At 37.9% G+C, this 14,431-nt stretch overlaps 1 protein-coding gene across 2 annotated transcripts in view; it reads right to left on the bottom strand.

The window, feature by feature from the left end:
• LOC149816889 (protein SHORT ROOT IN SALT MEDIUM 1-like) overlaps positions 1-13,483 on the bottom strand; it is a 75,132-nt gene extending 61,649 nt beyond the window's left edge. For both annotated transcript variants that reach the window (XM_089987493.1, XM_089987494.1), the window contains exons 1-2: positions 13,038-13,483; positions 12,714-12,923 (exon numbers count right to left, since the gene is read on the bottom strand). In XM_089987493.1, the coding sequence (XP_089843619.1) occupies positions 12,714-12,923; positions 13,038-13,109 (282 nt within the window). In that variant the 5' untranslated portion in view covers positions 13,110-13,483. The remainder of the gene's footprint in view (positions 1-12,713; positions 12,924-13,037) is intronic.
• Between the last annotated feature and the right edge of the window lie 948 nt (positions 13,484-14,431).

The following is a 14,431-nucleotide window of genomic DNA, read 5'->3' as shown; positions in this document are numbered from 1 at the left end:
AGTCATGGAGAGAAACTGGGTGTAACATCATGGCAGGTGGGTGGACAGACAGAAAATCAAAGACCTTGATAAAAAAAATTATATTGCCCCAAAAGAACTATGTTTTTTAAGTCAATTGATTTGTCTGATATGCCCAAGATAGCATATGTATTGCTCAAAGTTTTCTATTAGGTTGGAAAAAAGGTTCAACCTCAAAATATTGCGCAATTTATTACTAATAATACAACAAATTATAAAGCAACATGTAAAGAATTGGTAGAAATTTTTTAGTCATTCTTTTGGATCTCGTGTGTTGCCCATTGCACAGACATCATGCTTGAAAACATCGACAACATGGATGAGATAAAGTAGACACTTGAAAGATTACTAAATTTATTTATAATAAGCATGGGTTTTTAGTTTATTCATAGTGTAGCTACTAGATTTGTTATGAATAGATGCATGGGATAAAGAAGAAGCAAAGACTTTTTTTTAATAAAGAGGACATTCAGTGGATCAACTTGGAAAGAGCACAAGAGGTAGATGAAGACCCACGTATCTTGTAAACGATATGGATGTCAAAGGAGGAGGAGAAGAAGAAGATAATGATGATGAAGATGATTATTAAGGTTTTATATAATATGATTTGAAAAGACTGTTATTTAACACTTAATTGTTCATAAGCTTGGTAATTTTGTTTTTGTTTATGTAATATGAAATCATGAGTCTTGTGGCATGTTCTTAATTGCAAAATATTTAATATTTTGCGGTGTTCCTGTAAGATATGCATGCAATATTATCTATGATTCTATATTAGTTGATGTTTGATGATGTCTTATGCAGCTCATATAGACATAATGATTCATATGTGATTTTATGGTTGTATTTTGTGCAATTCATCAATTGTTTTATATGATATGCTTTTTTTAGATTTTTTGCTAGTTTTTTCTTATTTTTCTTGATTTTTTGGATTTTTTTTTAAAAAAAAAATATTACAAATTTATGATATTTTATGATATGATGCGGTCTTAATTTGGGCCTAACCGATACGGGTAGCGATAAGATACTTACAACTTTGGTTGCAACAAATACAATTTTTCATGACAAATCCAAACATATGCACAATGACTCATTTTTGTTTGAGAGAAAATACAAGATAGAAAAACAAAGTTTCTTAATTCCCAACATCAAGTTGATGATATATTCATAAAAGGGTAGCACTACTAGCATCTTCTCTCCTCTTCTTCATCTCATTCTTCTCCTTATTCAACATTGATAGAGTAGAGGGGTGAACTTCAAACAAGCAGCCATGGTGAAATTGGCAGACACAAAACCAGAGTGGTAACTTCCTCTCAACTAAATGAGAGAACCAAGGACATAAAATGTGTATGTAGGAAATCATCAAATATGTGGTTTCTTAGCATAGAACACCCCAAGCAAAGACGTTGGTTCCAAGAGAAGGGTTAGATGCGTAAATAGCAACATGCGAGAAGGGGGTGCACATGTTGAAATCTGCAAAAATGGAGACCATTAATACAAAATGAACAGTTTTTTTAGGGAAAATCAAAAGGAACCGAATATTTGTTTTTGAGGGAAAAGAGAAGCATTATTTCGAGTATAAAAGAAGCTATGAGCCTATGAGTGATCACCCAAAAAAACAAAAAACTTAACCAAACATATAGACAACAATTTGATAGAGATTATAAAGGACACAAGAACATGCACAATGTAATAGAAATAACCAAGATTAGTCAACCACACCCCAAAACTTGACTTCTAAGATCTCTCCAGGATAATTCAAAATACGTCCACTTCATCTTGGCCGGCACATCTATATTGGATAGAAAATATTGATTTTATCCTTTAAAAATCCTTTTATTGTGATCTAGCTAAATATTTCATCAAGACTACAGCAGCCCTCCATACTGCATAGCAACTCTTTCCTGTTCTCAATCCTCGCACCCAGGATTAAAGATCAGATGTCCTTATTCCAGCCTATCTATGGCATCATATCATTCCAATTTAGTTTTAATGCCTGCTGGATAGCTATAGTTCCCGAATAGATGTTGGGCATTTTCCTCATGTCAAATGAACACCTGCTCTCTTCAAATGGCCTTGTGTGAATAAACCATCTGCAAAATCAGCCAACAGAATATCTTTGCCCTACAGGAAGACCCAAATCCACAGATTGCTTTGATTGAAATGAATTCCATGACATGGGGCAATAATGATCCATAGCATGATTTCACTAAGAAGGCTCCATCTGAAGCCATGAGCCATTTCAAATAATCACCTTTGGTTGTTAGTTTCCATTGTTGCAATGTGTTCAGTAACTTGAACCAGTCATTTAATTCACTATCCTAGAATCACTTCCCAACTTATAAAAGCCAACCAAATATCAACAAAAGACACCAACTGGAATCTGGCCAAAGTGAAAATTGATGGATAAATTTCACTCAGCGGACAACTCTCAACCCATGGCTCCAAAAGGATGTTTTCCTTGGTGATAGTTTAATCAAGATTCTGGCTTTAAATTGTTGAAACAGACTATTTATCCCAGTGTTGTTAAAAACACGCCTCAAGGCGCAAAAAGCGCACCACGCCTTGAGGTGAGGCCCTTTGTGCCTTGAGGCACACATATAAAGCATAAACTTACTGAGACGCACGTCTTACGGTGAGGCGTGCCTGAGCCTTAGGCGTTCACCTCATTTTTTATGAGGCAAATGGACCTAGAAAAGGGGGAGTCCCGACTGATTAGGGACTTGCCCTCTCGTCTCTCACTCTCATCTCTCGCCCTCCTCCCTCTCTCTCTCTCTCTGCTGAAAAGAAGAAGAAGAAGGCAGTGTCCTCTCTCTCTCTCTCTCTCTCTCTCTCTCTCTCTCTCTCTCTCTCTCTCTCTCTCTCTTTGCTTATACTTTGATCACACACAGGCGCTGGCGCACGCTCTCTCTCTCTCTGCTTATACTTTTGAGTTTTACGCTTGTGATCTGATCATAATAATGCATACTCCTTGCATATAAGTGCCCTTAAAGTTTATCTTATGTTTATTAATAATTTATATTACCTATAGTTGAGCACGTAACAGCTTTAGACTTAAGTTTGCACGGACTTTCTTCCATAAGGGTGTCATTTGTTGAGAATGTGTACGTATATTTCATTAGATTTACACTTCTCTGTGGTGTTCCTTTTTACAGCCTCAAATTCACACAATGGTGGTGTTAGACCTAAGTTTTCATGAGTTTCCTTATGTAAAAATGCCATTTGTTGAAAATAAGTTTATATTTGCACTCATGAATGCATAGGTATGAATGCAGGGGCATGCACATACACTGGATTATATTTGGAATACTTGATTGTACCATACTCTCTAGAAAAAGGTCAAAGATGTGAGATTTATCTGATAAATTTGACCCCATGGATGTGTTCAACATGGTATTTTTAGGAAATCGCAATTTTGATCAAGCTGTAATGATGTTAAAACATGATTTTTTCAATTGTGAAATGTTGGTATGTTGCATTTCTTTTATTTATATTTTTAGATATTTTTAAAGGAATTTTTTAAGTTTTTTTTAATTGAGGCTTACGCTTTATGCCTCACTTCAGTTTTTGGTGGAGTGCTACGCTTCACCTTAACGCTTTTCACATTGATTTAGCCCCTTCCCAATGCCAAAACCTATGTCACCGTGACACGGCAGCTTAGCCGGCGTACCTGTGTCAACACGGGGCGACATGAGCGCAGGTACTAGTACGGGTCGAGTCTCAGACCATTTTTTTTCAAATTTTTTACCCAATAACCCCCTCCCTCTCTCTCTCATCTCCCGAAAGCCTTTCAATTTTTTCTATACAAAGGGGAAAGGGTGCGCGCGGGCATGAGAGAGAGAGAGAGGGGAGAACGTTCGAGAGAGAAAAACCAAAAAGGGGAAGGGGTGTAGCCCTTCCCCTTTTATAACACATCCTTCTTGACCAGGTTTGGACTAGTCAATGAAGGTTTTTGAGTTTGGGGAGTTTGGATAGGTCCAAACCTGATCAAGACCCAAACTCTTTATATATATACATATATATATATAGCCGTGTCCTCGTACCCACATTTTTAAAAATTACCATCTCGTACCCTTCGTACCCATACCCTCGTTGACATAGACCAGAACCTGCATGTCATCACTCAATTGTCATGGCCAACCTTTAACCCATATTTGGTTCTAAACAATCTCTCCCAGCTGCCATCCTCCCAACTGGTGTCACAAAGACTCCATCAAGAGGGCTTTGTTAAAAAGTTTAATTTTTTTAATACCCAATCCACCTCTAACTATAGGAACACATACCTGGCTCCATCAAATCTGGTAGCTTTTTCATTGCATGCCTTTGCCATTCCGCAAAAAAACTCAAAAGTGCCTATTTATTCTTTTCTCTACCTTTTCAGAAATCTTGTAATTAGATGCTAAGTAATAATTAGGAAGACTCCCTAGCACGTCTAGTAAGGCCATCCTTCCCACCAGGAAAGATGCCTTTCAGACTCTTGTTTTACTCAACATTTTGCCTTCCATCTCAATTGAATGTGCTTCCTTTAGCATTCCTATAAAAATACCATGCACATAATACTAGGGGTGCAAACTGATTGGAAGCATGCCAAATCATGGTATATCTGAACTGAATCCAACATAGAAACAGTAGACATGAATGTGAACTTGAATCCGTAACATGTCCAATCAAGCAGGTTGAGTATACCATAAAATTGAATCCAGTAAAAAAAAAAGATTAAAAATAAACTTTTACATGTAAAAGATGCAACAAGATCAGATTTTGATCCAAACCTGAATTAAATCCAACCTACAAAACTGACTTGAATCGGATCCAAATCTGTAAGTGATCTGAGTAAGCAAATTTGTATCTGATCTCAATGCACATCGGCATCTTGTTTTAGTAGCTCTTGGCTTCTACCTTCCTCCAAAATACGTTTAAGAGGAAGACCTACTAAGACACCTCATCTTGTTGTTGAACTGAACTTCCTCTAAAGTATTCTATAACATCCTTCTAACTGTCTATCATACAACTATATCCACTAAATGCTTTGACCTATGTCACATAGGTGCGGGTGTGGGTGAAGGTGCGGATGCGGATGCGGCACTTTAAAAAAACTTGGATGTGGGGGTGCGGGGAGGGTATATATAATTTTTAACAGTTTTAAGTTAACACTTCGTGTATGTGTGTGAATTTATGTATTTGTATATATAATATTAGATAAAAATGGACTTGATTAGGGTTAACTGAATCTACTTTTGGATAGAAATGGACCTCGATGTGGTTAACTTCACCTCCAAGTGTCACACCCAGGCGTGGGTGCAACATAGGTGTGGTGCCCTGTTAGAAGAGTCTGTGTTACACAGGTTTTGACACTTCTACTAACTGACACCATAAGATTGAAAAATCTTGTGTTTTCTCCCGTTCCCAACGACAGTGTGGGATACAGCTGTATATATGTGGGTGTGCATGTATGTGTAAGAGTGTGAGTGTGATAAAATATATTGTGGTTCTAAACCACAATACCATGTGGTGGTACGCACCCTTGTTTGCATTGATCTAGTTGCCAAATGTTCGATCGCACCATAAGGATGTATTTAGAGTGATTTATTTAACATGTTGGCAAGTTTAATCATCACGAACATATAGTAAGGTTGAATTTTTGTTTTTTAAGATAGGAAAAAAAATCAATGTCGCACAATTCATGAAAATGAACATATTTTAAAAATGGTCCAAAATATCATGGTAGAACCAACTTACCACCTGAAAATAGCAACTAGATTGTGCTAAACATGATCCAAAGGTTAGATTTTAGCTTTGAAGACCAGAACTATATATGGGTAAATATTGGCTACTAATGAAGGTAAGGAACTAATGAGTAGAAATCACTCTTTTCATCAAAAAATTTCAATTTTTTGTAGATCAAATGTTACGGATGTGATCTACATGATTTGTTTAGTAGGAAACTTGTTTCGAATCGTGTGATTATGACAAGTAATTAGGTTTTTAAAGGGGTCCAAAAATCAATGGCCCACAATGTGCCAAAATTTTATAACTCAAAAGATCACATTTTTACATCAGAAAAGCACGATCCAAGGTTTGATCCTTAGCAACAAACCATCTTTATCACATCTATGTGGTTAGATTGATTGCACATATGACTTCTAGCTTATTAGTTCTTAACCTTCATTACTAGCAAATATTTTCCCTATATAGGTAGAGAGATCATATTCAAAAAATGAGTGTAGCTGAGATGCGTATGCTGAGATGGATGTGTGGAAATATAATAAAAGATAAGATTCGGAACGAGGAGATACGTAAGAAGGTAGGCGTTGCACCCATTGAAAATAAGATGAGAGAGAATCGTTTACGGTGGTTTGGACATATTCGGCGAAGGCCTAATGATGCTCCAGTTAGAAGGATGGAGAAATGGGAAAATATATTAGTTAAAAGAGGTCGGGGTAGGCCTAGGAAGACATGGATGGAGGTGATAGGAAAGGATATGAATGCTTTGAACCTCACCGAGGACATGGCATTGGATAGAAATGATTGGAGGAGAAGGATTCATGTGGAAGACCCAAAATGATTTTCTTTTTTGGTTCATATCGCCGACCCCAATTGTTTTGGGATGAAGGCGTAGTTGTTGTTGTTGTATAGGTAGAGAGAGAGTGATGCAAACATTGCTAAATGAAACATGCTAAATGGATTTTCAGGCTTTTTCCGTTTTATTTTTAAATGCTGACCATAGAGATTTGATCTACGTACTTGATTTCATAAGGATCAGCTCATGGAGCATTCGATTCTAACACATGGGTGGGTTTTTATAAGGTTTGAAAAATCAACGGTCCAAAATCTTTGTAAATTTTCAACGCTCCAAATATTGTTTTTTTTCATCGTAAACACGTGATCCGGGAGATGATTCCTAGTAAATTGACCATGCCATATGGGGTAGGAATCGCGAAAAAAACACAGAAAAATCTGGAAAAACTATTTAGCATGCTTGCATCTCTCTCTCAGAGAAAGGGAATGGTCCTCACCTTCAACATTTGAATTTAGAAATGTTTTTCGGAAAATCAGATCGTACAAATGTCATCTCCATGGTCGAAAACCTACAATCAGACTCTTGGATCAGGCTTTTTTTCATATACATATAGGATTTTACAAGTATTTAAAAATCAATGGTTTTAAAATTTCTGACATTTTCTACGTTATAAAATCCTACCTACACACCAAAAAATATGATCAAAGATTCTTTATGTAGGTTTTTGACCATGGAGATCATATCCATATGGTTAGATTTGTCGAAAAACATATCAAAATACTAGTTTTGAAAGAGAGGACAGTTCACTGCTGCTAACATTAACTTAAAAGGTATAACTTCAGATAACATTCATTTATTTATTTAAAAGCACATTTAAATGAGCATGTGAACTGCACAATTGTGTTATCTCCCAAAAAATCCTCTATGTATAAAGTTAATATTCTCAATGAACAAGACACCTAAAAGTATATAGTTAGCTTAACAATTAATAATCGATATGTATATACAAGGATGGAACTAGAAAATTTATAGGGGGACCAGTCACACACACACACATAATAGCATCTATTGCTTTTGTACTATTGCTATTCAAATTTTATCAATGATAACTTATAGATTGAGAACACAAATCAAAGCTTATACATAAGAAAAATAAAATATTGAAAAAACATAAAAAAAAATAAAAAGAAATATAATTAGCATGAGAAAAGTTATATTTTTGTATATATCTAAGGAGACCTCTACATTTCTTGACTTTTGTACACGTCTATTTGGCCATGTTTGGATGAAGATGATGTCATTCACTCTCACAAGGGCATACAGATCTTGGTACTTTCAATGAAATGTGCAAGCGATGAAACATGTACATGGCTATCAAATAACATAACATGCATATTTGTACTTTATAATTATGGGCATACATGAATCTACCCCCTTATTCGAACTTATATGAATGTACTCCAATATTATTCTACATGCAAATGGACAATAGACACTTGAAAACATATGCATCCTAGATAAGCATATGGCTCCATATTTATGGGTAACATTGACTTACTTAACATATACCTGCTGACTCCTGCTAATACAATGCACATAGAGAGAGAGAAGACCTAAACTTGCAGGTTAAAAGACTGCAACTCCTCTTGGGGTCTGTTAGGCTTCTTCATTCCTTACTTTTCAAGAACTGCAATAGTTCAACTAGCCATCCAGGACTCTAGGGTATGGAGACTAGAGAAGCCCAGATGAGAAGGGATACTAGGGATATGATAAGATGATGATTTTGAGAAACAAAGAGGAATTCCAACTGTCTGCTCCCTAAACAATATATGTTTCCTTGTTACAGAAAACTCTCAAAACCCAAAATTGCAAAATTTATAACTTACCTAATCGCCCCTGACTATCCAAGATTATAATTGACCCATATAAGCTTTAAATATGCATTTTTTGTTCTTGGGGGTCCATGGCCCTTGCTCACCCTCCCTTGGTTCTGCTCCTGAGTATATAGATAATAATTGTACACTTTCGATCTCATGTCTTGACCATGAGTTGACCAAAACATAAAAGGATAAAATTGGTCGGTTCATGTCCAAAACTCAATTGCCCCATACCCAAAAAGACTTAGTACAAGCACCCAAGTCAACATGTTATGACACAAGCACAAAGGTCTGGTAGAAGTTCCCATGTAAAATAGACCCCAATGTTTTTTCCATAAACCCATGATCCAATTCCTTTGACTGTTCTAGTATCTACTGCCACATTTCTAGCTTGTCCTCCCAGTCAACATCCCACTAGATTCATCTTTTGCCATCTCCCTTGACCATGTAATTAGTTGACTCCTGACATAGCAAGTTATCCACACATCACCTTAAATTCAACCATTTCCCTTTTTTGTTGTGGAGACCTCACCATTACCGCCCAAGTCATCAAATCTTAGAATGTGCTTCCACCAAAATTCATACCTAAACACTTCAATTGCTCAGATCCTATCATATCATCTGAAACTAACGAGATGAACTCATACTCCTATATTGAGTTGATGTGAATTCTCGCTCTCAAATCTTGATATTTTTCCAAAAATTCTTGCAAAACCAGAGATCAATCTAACTTCTTCAAGCAAGGTGAACTCTTGCTCTTAGATCATGAGTATAACTTCCCTCCTTAGTCCCATGTGCACATCCACCATTGCCCAATCACTTGTAAACTTTCCAAATCGTCTAACAATTGGTCCTCAACAAACAAAAATGTTGCCTTCTTCCACCCTTAGAGTAGTGTTGAAGTCCCATCTCCAATGCCCATGGACCATCATACTGCACTCTAACCAGATTTTTATTTCCTCCCAACGGAAGTTTTTCTCAAGGCTGCTTACAACAACAACAACAACTACGCCTTCATCCCAAAACAATTGGGATCGGCGATATGAACCAAAAAAGAAAATCATTCAAGGTCTTCCACATGAATCCTTCTCCTCCAATCATTTCTATCCAATGCCATGTCCTCGGTGAGGTTCAAAGCATTCATATCATTTCCTATCACCTCCATCGATGTCTTCCTAGGCCTACCCCGACCTCTTTTAACTAATATATTTTCCCATTTCTCCATCCTTCTAACTGAAGCATCATTAGGCCTTCGCCGAATATGTCCAAACCACCGTAAACGATTCTCTCTCATCTTATTTTCAATGGGTGCAACGCCTACCTTTTTACGTATCTCCTCGTTCCGAATCTTATCTTTTATTGTATTTCCACACATCCATCTCAGCATACGCATCTCAGCTACACTCATTTTTTGAATATGATTTCTCTTGGCAGCCCAACATTCCGTACCATATAGTAAAGCGGGCCTAATAGACGTCCTATAAAACTTTTCCTTCAACCGCAATGGCATTCTACGATCGCACAACACTCCAGTTGCACTTTTCCATTTCATCCACCCAACCTTTATCCTATGATTTACATCTCCATCAATTTCTCCATACTTTTGAATGATAGATCCCAAATATTTGAAACAATCATCCACCGGTATTTCTTGCTCACCAAGCTTCACTACACTCCCATCACTACTTTGTTGCTTACTAAACCGACATTCCATGTATTCTGTCTTACTCTTACTCAACTTAAAACCTCTTGCTTCCAATGTCCGTCTCCATAATTCTAACTTAGCATTAACCCCAACTCTCGACTCATCAATCAAAACAATATCATCCGCAAACAACATACACCACGGCACATTTTCTTGAATTGATCTCATAAGCTCATCCATCACTATAGCAAATAGGAAAGGGGTTAAAGCAGATCCTTGATGTAACCCAACTGTTATAGGAAAATTGGTTGTCACCCCTCCACAAGTGCGGACATTGGTTACTACTCCTTCATACATATCCTTAATTATACTAATGTACTTGAGAGAAACACCTTTCTTCATCATTGTCCACCAGAGAACGTCCTTAGGTACTCTATCGTATGCCTTCTCCAAATCAATAAAAACCATATGCAAATCTTTGTTCCTCTCTCTATTTCTCTCAATAAGTTGTCTAAAAAGATGTATAGCTTCCATAGTTGATCTTCCAAGCATAAAACCAAATTGATTCTCCGATATCATGACAACTTTCCTCAACCTAGACTCAATCACCCTCTCCCAAAGTTTCATAGTATGACTCATGAGTTTTATACCACGATAGTTTGTGCAATCTTGTATATCACCCTTATTCTTATATAGAGGCACCAAAGTACTCTTCCACCACTCATTAGGCATCTTATTTGTCCGCCAAATCTTGTTAAAAAGATTTGTCAACCATTCTAAACCTTTCTCTCCCAAGCATTTCCAAGCCTCGATAGGTATACCATCTGGGCCAACTGCCCTTCTTGATTTCATTTTCTTCAAAGCCTCTGCAATTTCTTTCTTTTGAATCTTGCGCATGAAGTCACGATTCATCTCATGAAAAGGAATGGAGAAGTCTCCAAGATCTTGAGCATGACTTTCACTAAATAGCTTATCAAAATAATCTTTCCATCTCTTCTTAATCTCCTCATCTTTGACTAAAACCCTGTGCATTTCATCTTTGATACATCTAACCATACCCACATCCCTCGATTTCATCTTTCTCAAAACTGCTTATTGGGCAATAAACTATTGCTTGGAATATGTTCCCATCATTGTGCCTTCAAGCTCCACTCAATGGTGACATCACAATCCCTCACCTTCCCATCTGAACCATGCAGTGAATTCTGCATTAACTAAAATCCCTCTTAAAGAACCACTTGATAACTTGCAACAGTATTTGCATCACCACCAAATCTGGTTGACCAACTTAATATCTATCAACTCTATATCGGTATATCCCCTTCCATTTGATCCCCTTATGTTCCCAAAAGTTGATCTTTATTGAGATGTCAAGCTCAAGCAACCCCCCAACCTAGCTCCCGGTACACATGGTTGTCACCCCAATATAGAATCCTCAACTCCCTACTAAGCCTCTTTTCCCTACCTCATGCTTATTTCACAGCAAAAGCTTCTGATTTACTATCATCTTCCCTACTTGTCAATTAGCTCACCTGAAATGAGCACTCCTAGAAGGTTAAGAGCTTCCTCTACTTTGAAATAGTTCTCACAATCAAATCCTAAAGTCTCACTTCGGTCCTCTACCACCATATTCTCCCCATTAATCCCTTGCACATGACACAATTTTTTCCTCAACTGACTGCATTTTCCCTCTTTCCCTTGTTGATCTTCTTTGATAAACCACCATCTTTGTCTCTCTTCCTTCTCATGCGTGTGGGTATTTGCTCAAAAAATGTAGATAAGTGTGTTTGTGATAGAAGATTATTTATTCCAAATCATTTCAGTGAAGCACGCAGAACCTATGAGGGGGTCCTCGACCCTTATCCTGCATAGGATCATCTTATTAAGGACAAAGCTGATATATATGGACCTAAGACCAGATTCTGGCACAAACTCCTATCTGGAACCAAATTGCAAAGAGTCCCATGAGTTCACTTCTCTCATCCCTTAGCTTTAAGACACTTTCTTCCTCCCCCTCGATTACTAAAACCTCCCAAAGATACGACATTGGTTCTTTGTACTAAAAGGTAGGTGAAGAGCCACAAGGGGACCTCAGCAAAGGAAAGTAATTGCGACAAGGTGAGAGAAAATCTGAAGCATATACCTAAGCCATTAAGACATTGAGAGTTGATAGGTGGGAAATAACACATTTGAAAAAGGAAGAAAGCATGTGCCAACATCTTCAAATATAACACTATGATGCATAGACTAGGGAAAAGTTGGATAAAAAGCATTTGTGCCCGAAACCTGTCAACCACATCCCAATACGAGGCTTATCGCATGATGCAGAGTCAGCACAATTTGAGTTGTGTCAATTTCCATCTACTAAACGAGCCATGAGAAACATTCAATGGTCGCAATAGTCTGCCTGAACTTCAATCTTCAAAGCTGGAATTCATATGAGAAATGAAGCCCACAACATACTATTTATTAAAGAGGATAGAGAGAGAAGAAGGGAGCGCAAGGGACATGCACAAGAAATAGATCAGAAGCACTACGCCTAAATATTCCTCAGGTACAAGAAAAACACCAGATTCAAGAAGACAAAAGAGTTAGAAGAAAGTCAATTGACATCTCATATGCATACTATTTTATTAATTGGATAGAAAATCACCATTTGCGGAGCTCCATAAGCTGCCCCATAATGTGAACCATACTGTGTGGGAGCAGGTGCAGACGATCCTCCGCTAAACACCCCTCCAGAGGAGTGGCTGCGAAATCCACCACCCATATGCGCATCCTGAGGGCCGCCCACCATCGCAGAGGGACGAGATGGCAATGAATCAGGGGTCATCGCAGAAGTTCCATGGTACCCAGGTGCAACCTATGGAAACCCAATATTTCAATGCAAAATGGAATGGACATAGATAGCATATAGCACAGAAATCTTCTGCTGAAGCCATTCAATGAAGACGAATTGCTCAAAAAGGTTACTCACAGATTGCCCATATCCATGTTGCGGCGCATACGATTGCTGCCCATAGGCATTACCACCCCCAGTAGGGTACATTTTTTCCAGCTCACAGACAGACAAGAAATGAAGAAAAAGAAAAAAGAAAACTCAATGCAACAAAGGAACACATCGATCTCGATTGAGAAATAATGCCAACATATCGCACAAAGAAAATCCTGCAAACCGATCAAATAATCGGCCCGGTGATCAGAAAGCGAGAAAAGCAGTACATATGAAGGTCAAGAAGAGGGACTTGAGTTCCGATCGAGTCAGGAATTGGGGTTTTCAGGTCAGTAAGACGAAGAAAAGCAGATCTTTGCTAAAAATCTACAAAACCAGAGAGAGAGAGAGAGAGTACCCAAGAGAAGAAGAAAAAAGATGGGTGGAACTCTCGGATTTTAGCCTTTTAGGGTTTTGCGCTTTGCGTCGAGAAAGGAATGCCGCCTCCGACGCGCTTAAGTTAACATGGGGCGCAAACGGGTTGGATACGGTTCGGCTCGCGATAGATTTGAATCCTAGTCCGAATACTTGGCAGCAAGTCCGGATCCGAGTTAAATTCACCCTCTGTATTTGAACTAAAAAAAAATGATAATCCAAAGAAAAAACCCCAAACACTGACCGCACATTGACTGGCCTCAGGTTGGTAATACCTTGAGGTCCCCTTGCCTAACGGGGAGTACACCAGCTTCGACATTGTGACAAGGGACACCATCTGTGGTTTTTGAGCTTGTGACATCAGGTCAACTTGGTGGCAATCACAAGTCGCCCCCTTACTAAATGAGCAGAACCCTTGTGGTAGAACCTGAAGTTAATAAATTACAAATGATAAGACTTAGGTGTGTTTGGATAAACACCATGATTTTAGATGAAAAACTAGTTTTAGAGCTCATACCAAATTATGTGTTTGTTGGGAAGACAAGAGGGTGTTGTGTGTTCTCCCCCGATGACAGATTCGTGTGTTTGGGGGTGTACAAAGAAATATCTTGGGACCCGCAATAATTCATATGCCAATGTTACTCATGATGATTTTATAATAAAATAACATATAAAAAAGATAGATATGTGTTTGACGGAAATGTCTTCACGTAAGATAGATATGTGCTTTATGGAAATGCCCTCCCGTAAATAGCTTTGCACATTCCTGCGAGTCCAAGTTATCGCCTTGGTTTTTAGCTTGTGTTACAATACATTGACGCCTTCTCGTTCCTACCTTTTGTTACAAAACATTCTCAGGTTTGTTCCTACCTCATAGAGATAACTATAAATCGATTGATTGGTTCGATCATTAGTGGACGTCAAAGAGGGATTTGTTGACCATCTTTTTTTACCATCTTCTTTTCTTTTTCATTTTTGTTGGGCAGTATGAAAAAAAATAATGA

Source organism: Nuphar pumila, chromosome 14 (assembly GCF_984573655.1).
Source record: "Nuphar pumila chromosome 14, dmNupPumi1.hap1.1, whole genome shotgun sequence".
Classification (NCBI taxonomy): Eukaryota; Viridiplantae; Streptophyta; class Magnoliopsida; order Nymphaeales; family Nymphaeaceae; genus Nuphar; species Nuphar pumila.
The sequence above is the reverse complement of the archived record's forward strand: the minus strand, read 5'-3'. Positions and strand labels throughout refer to the sequence as shown.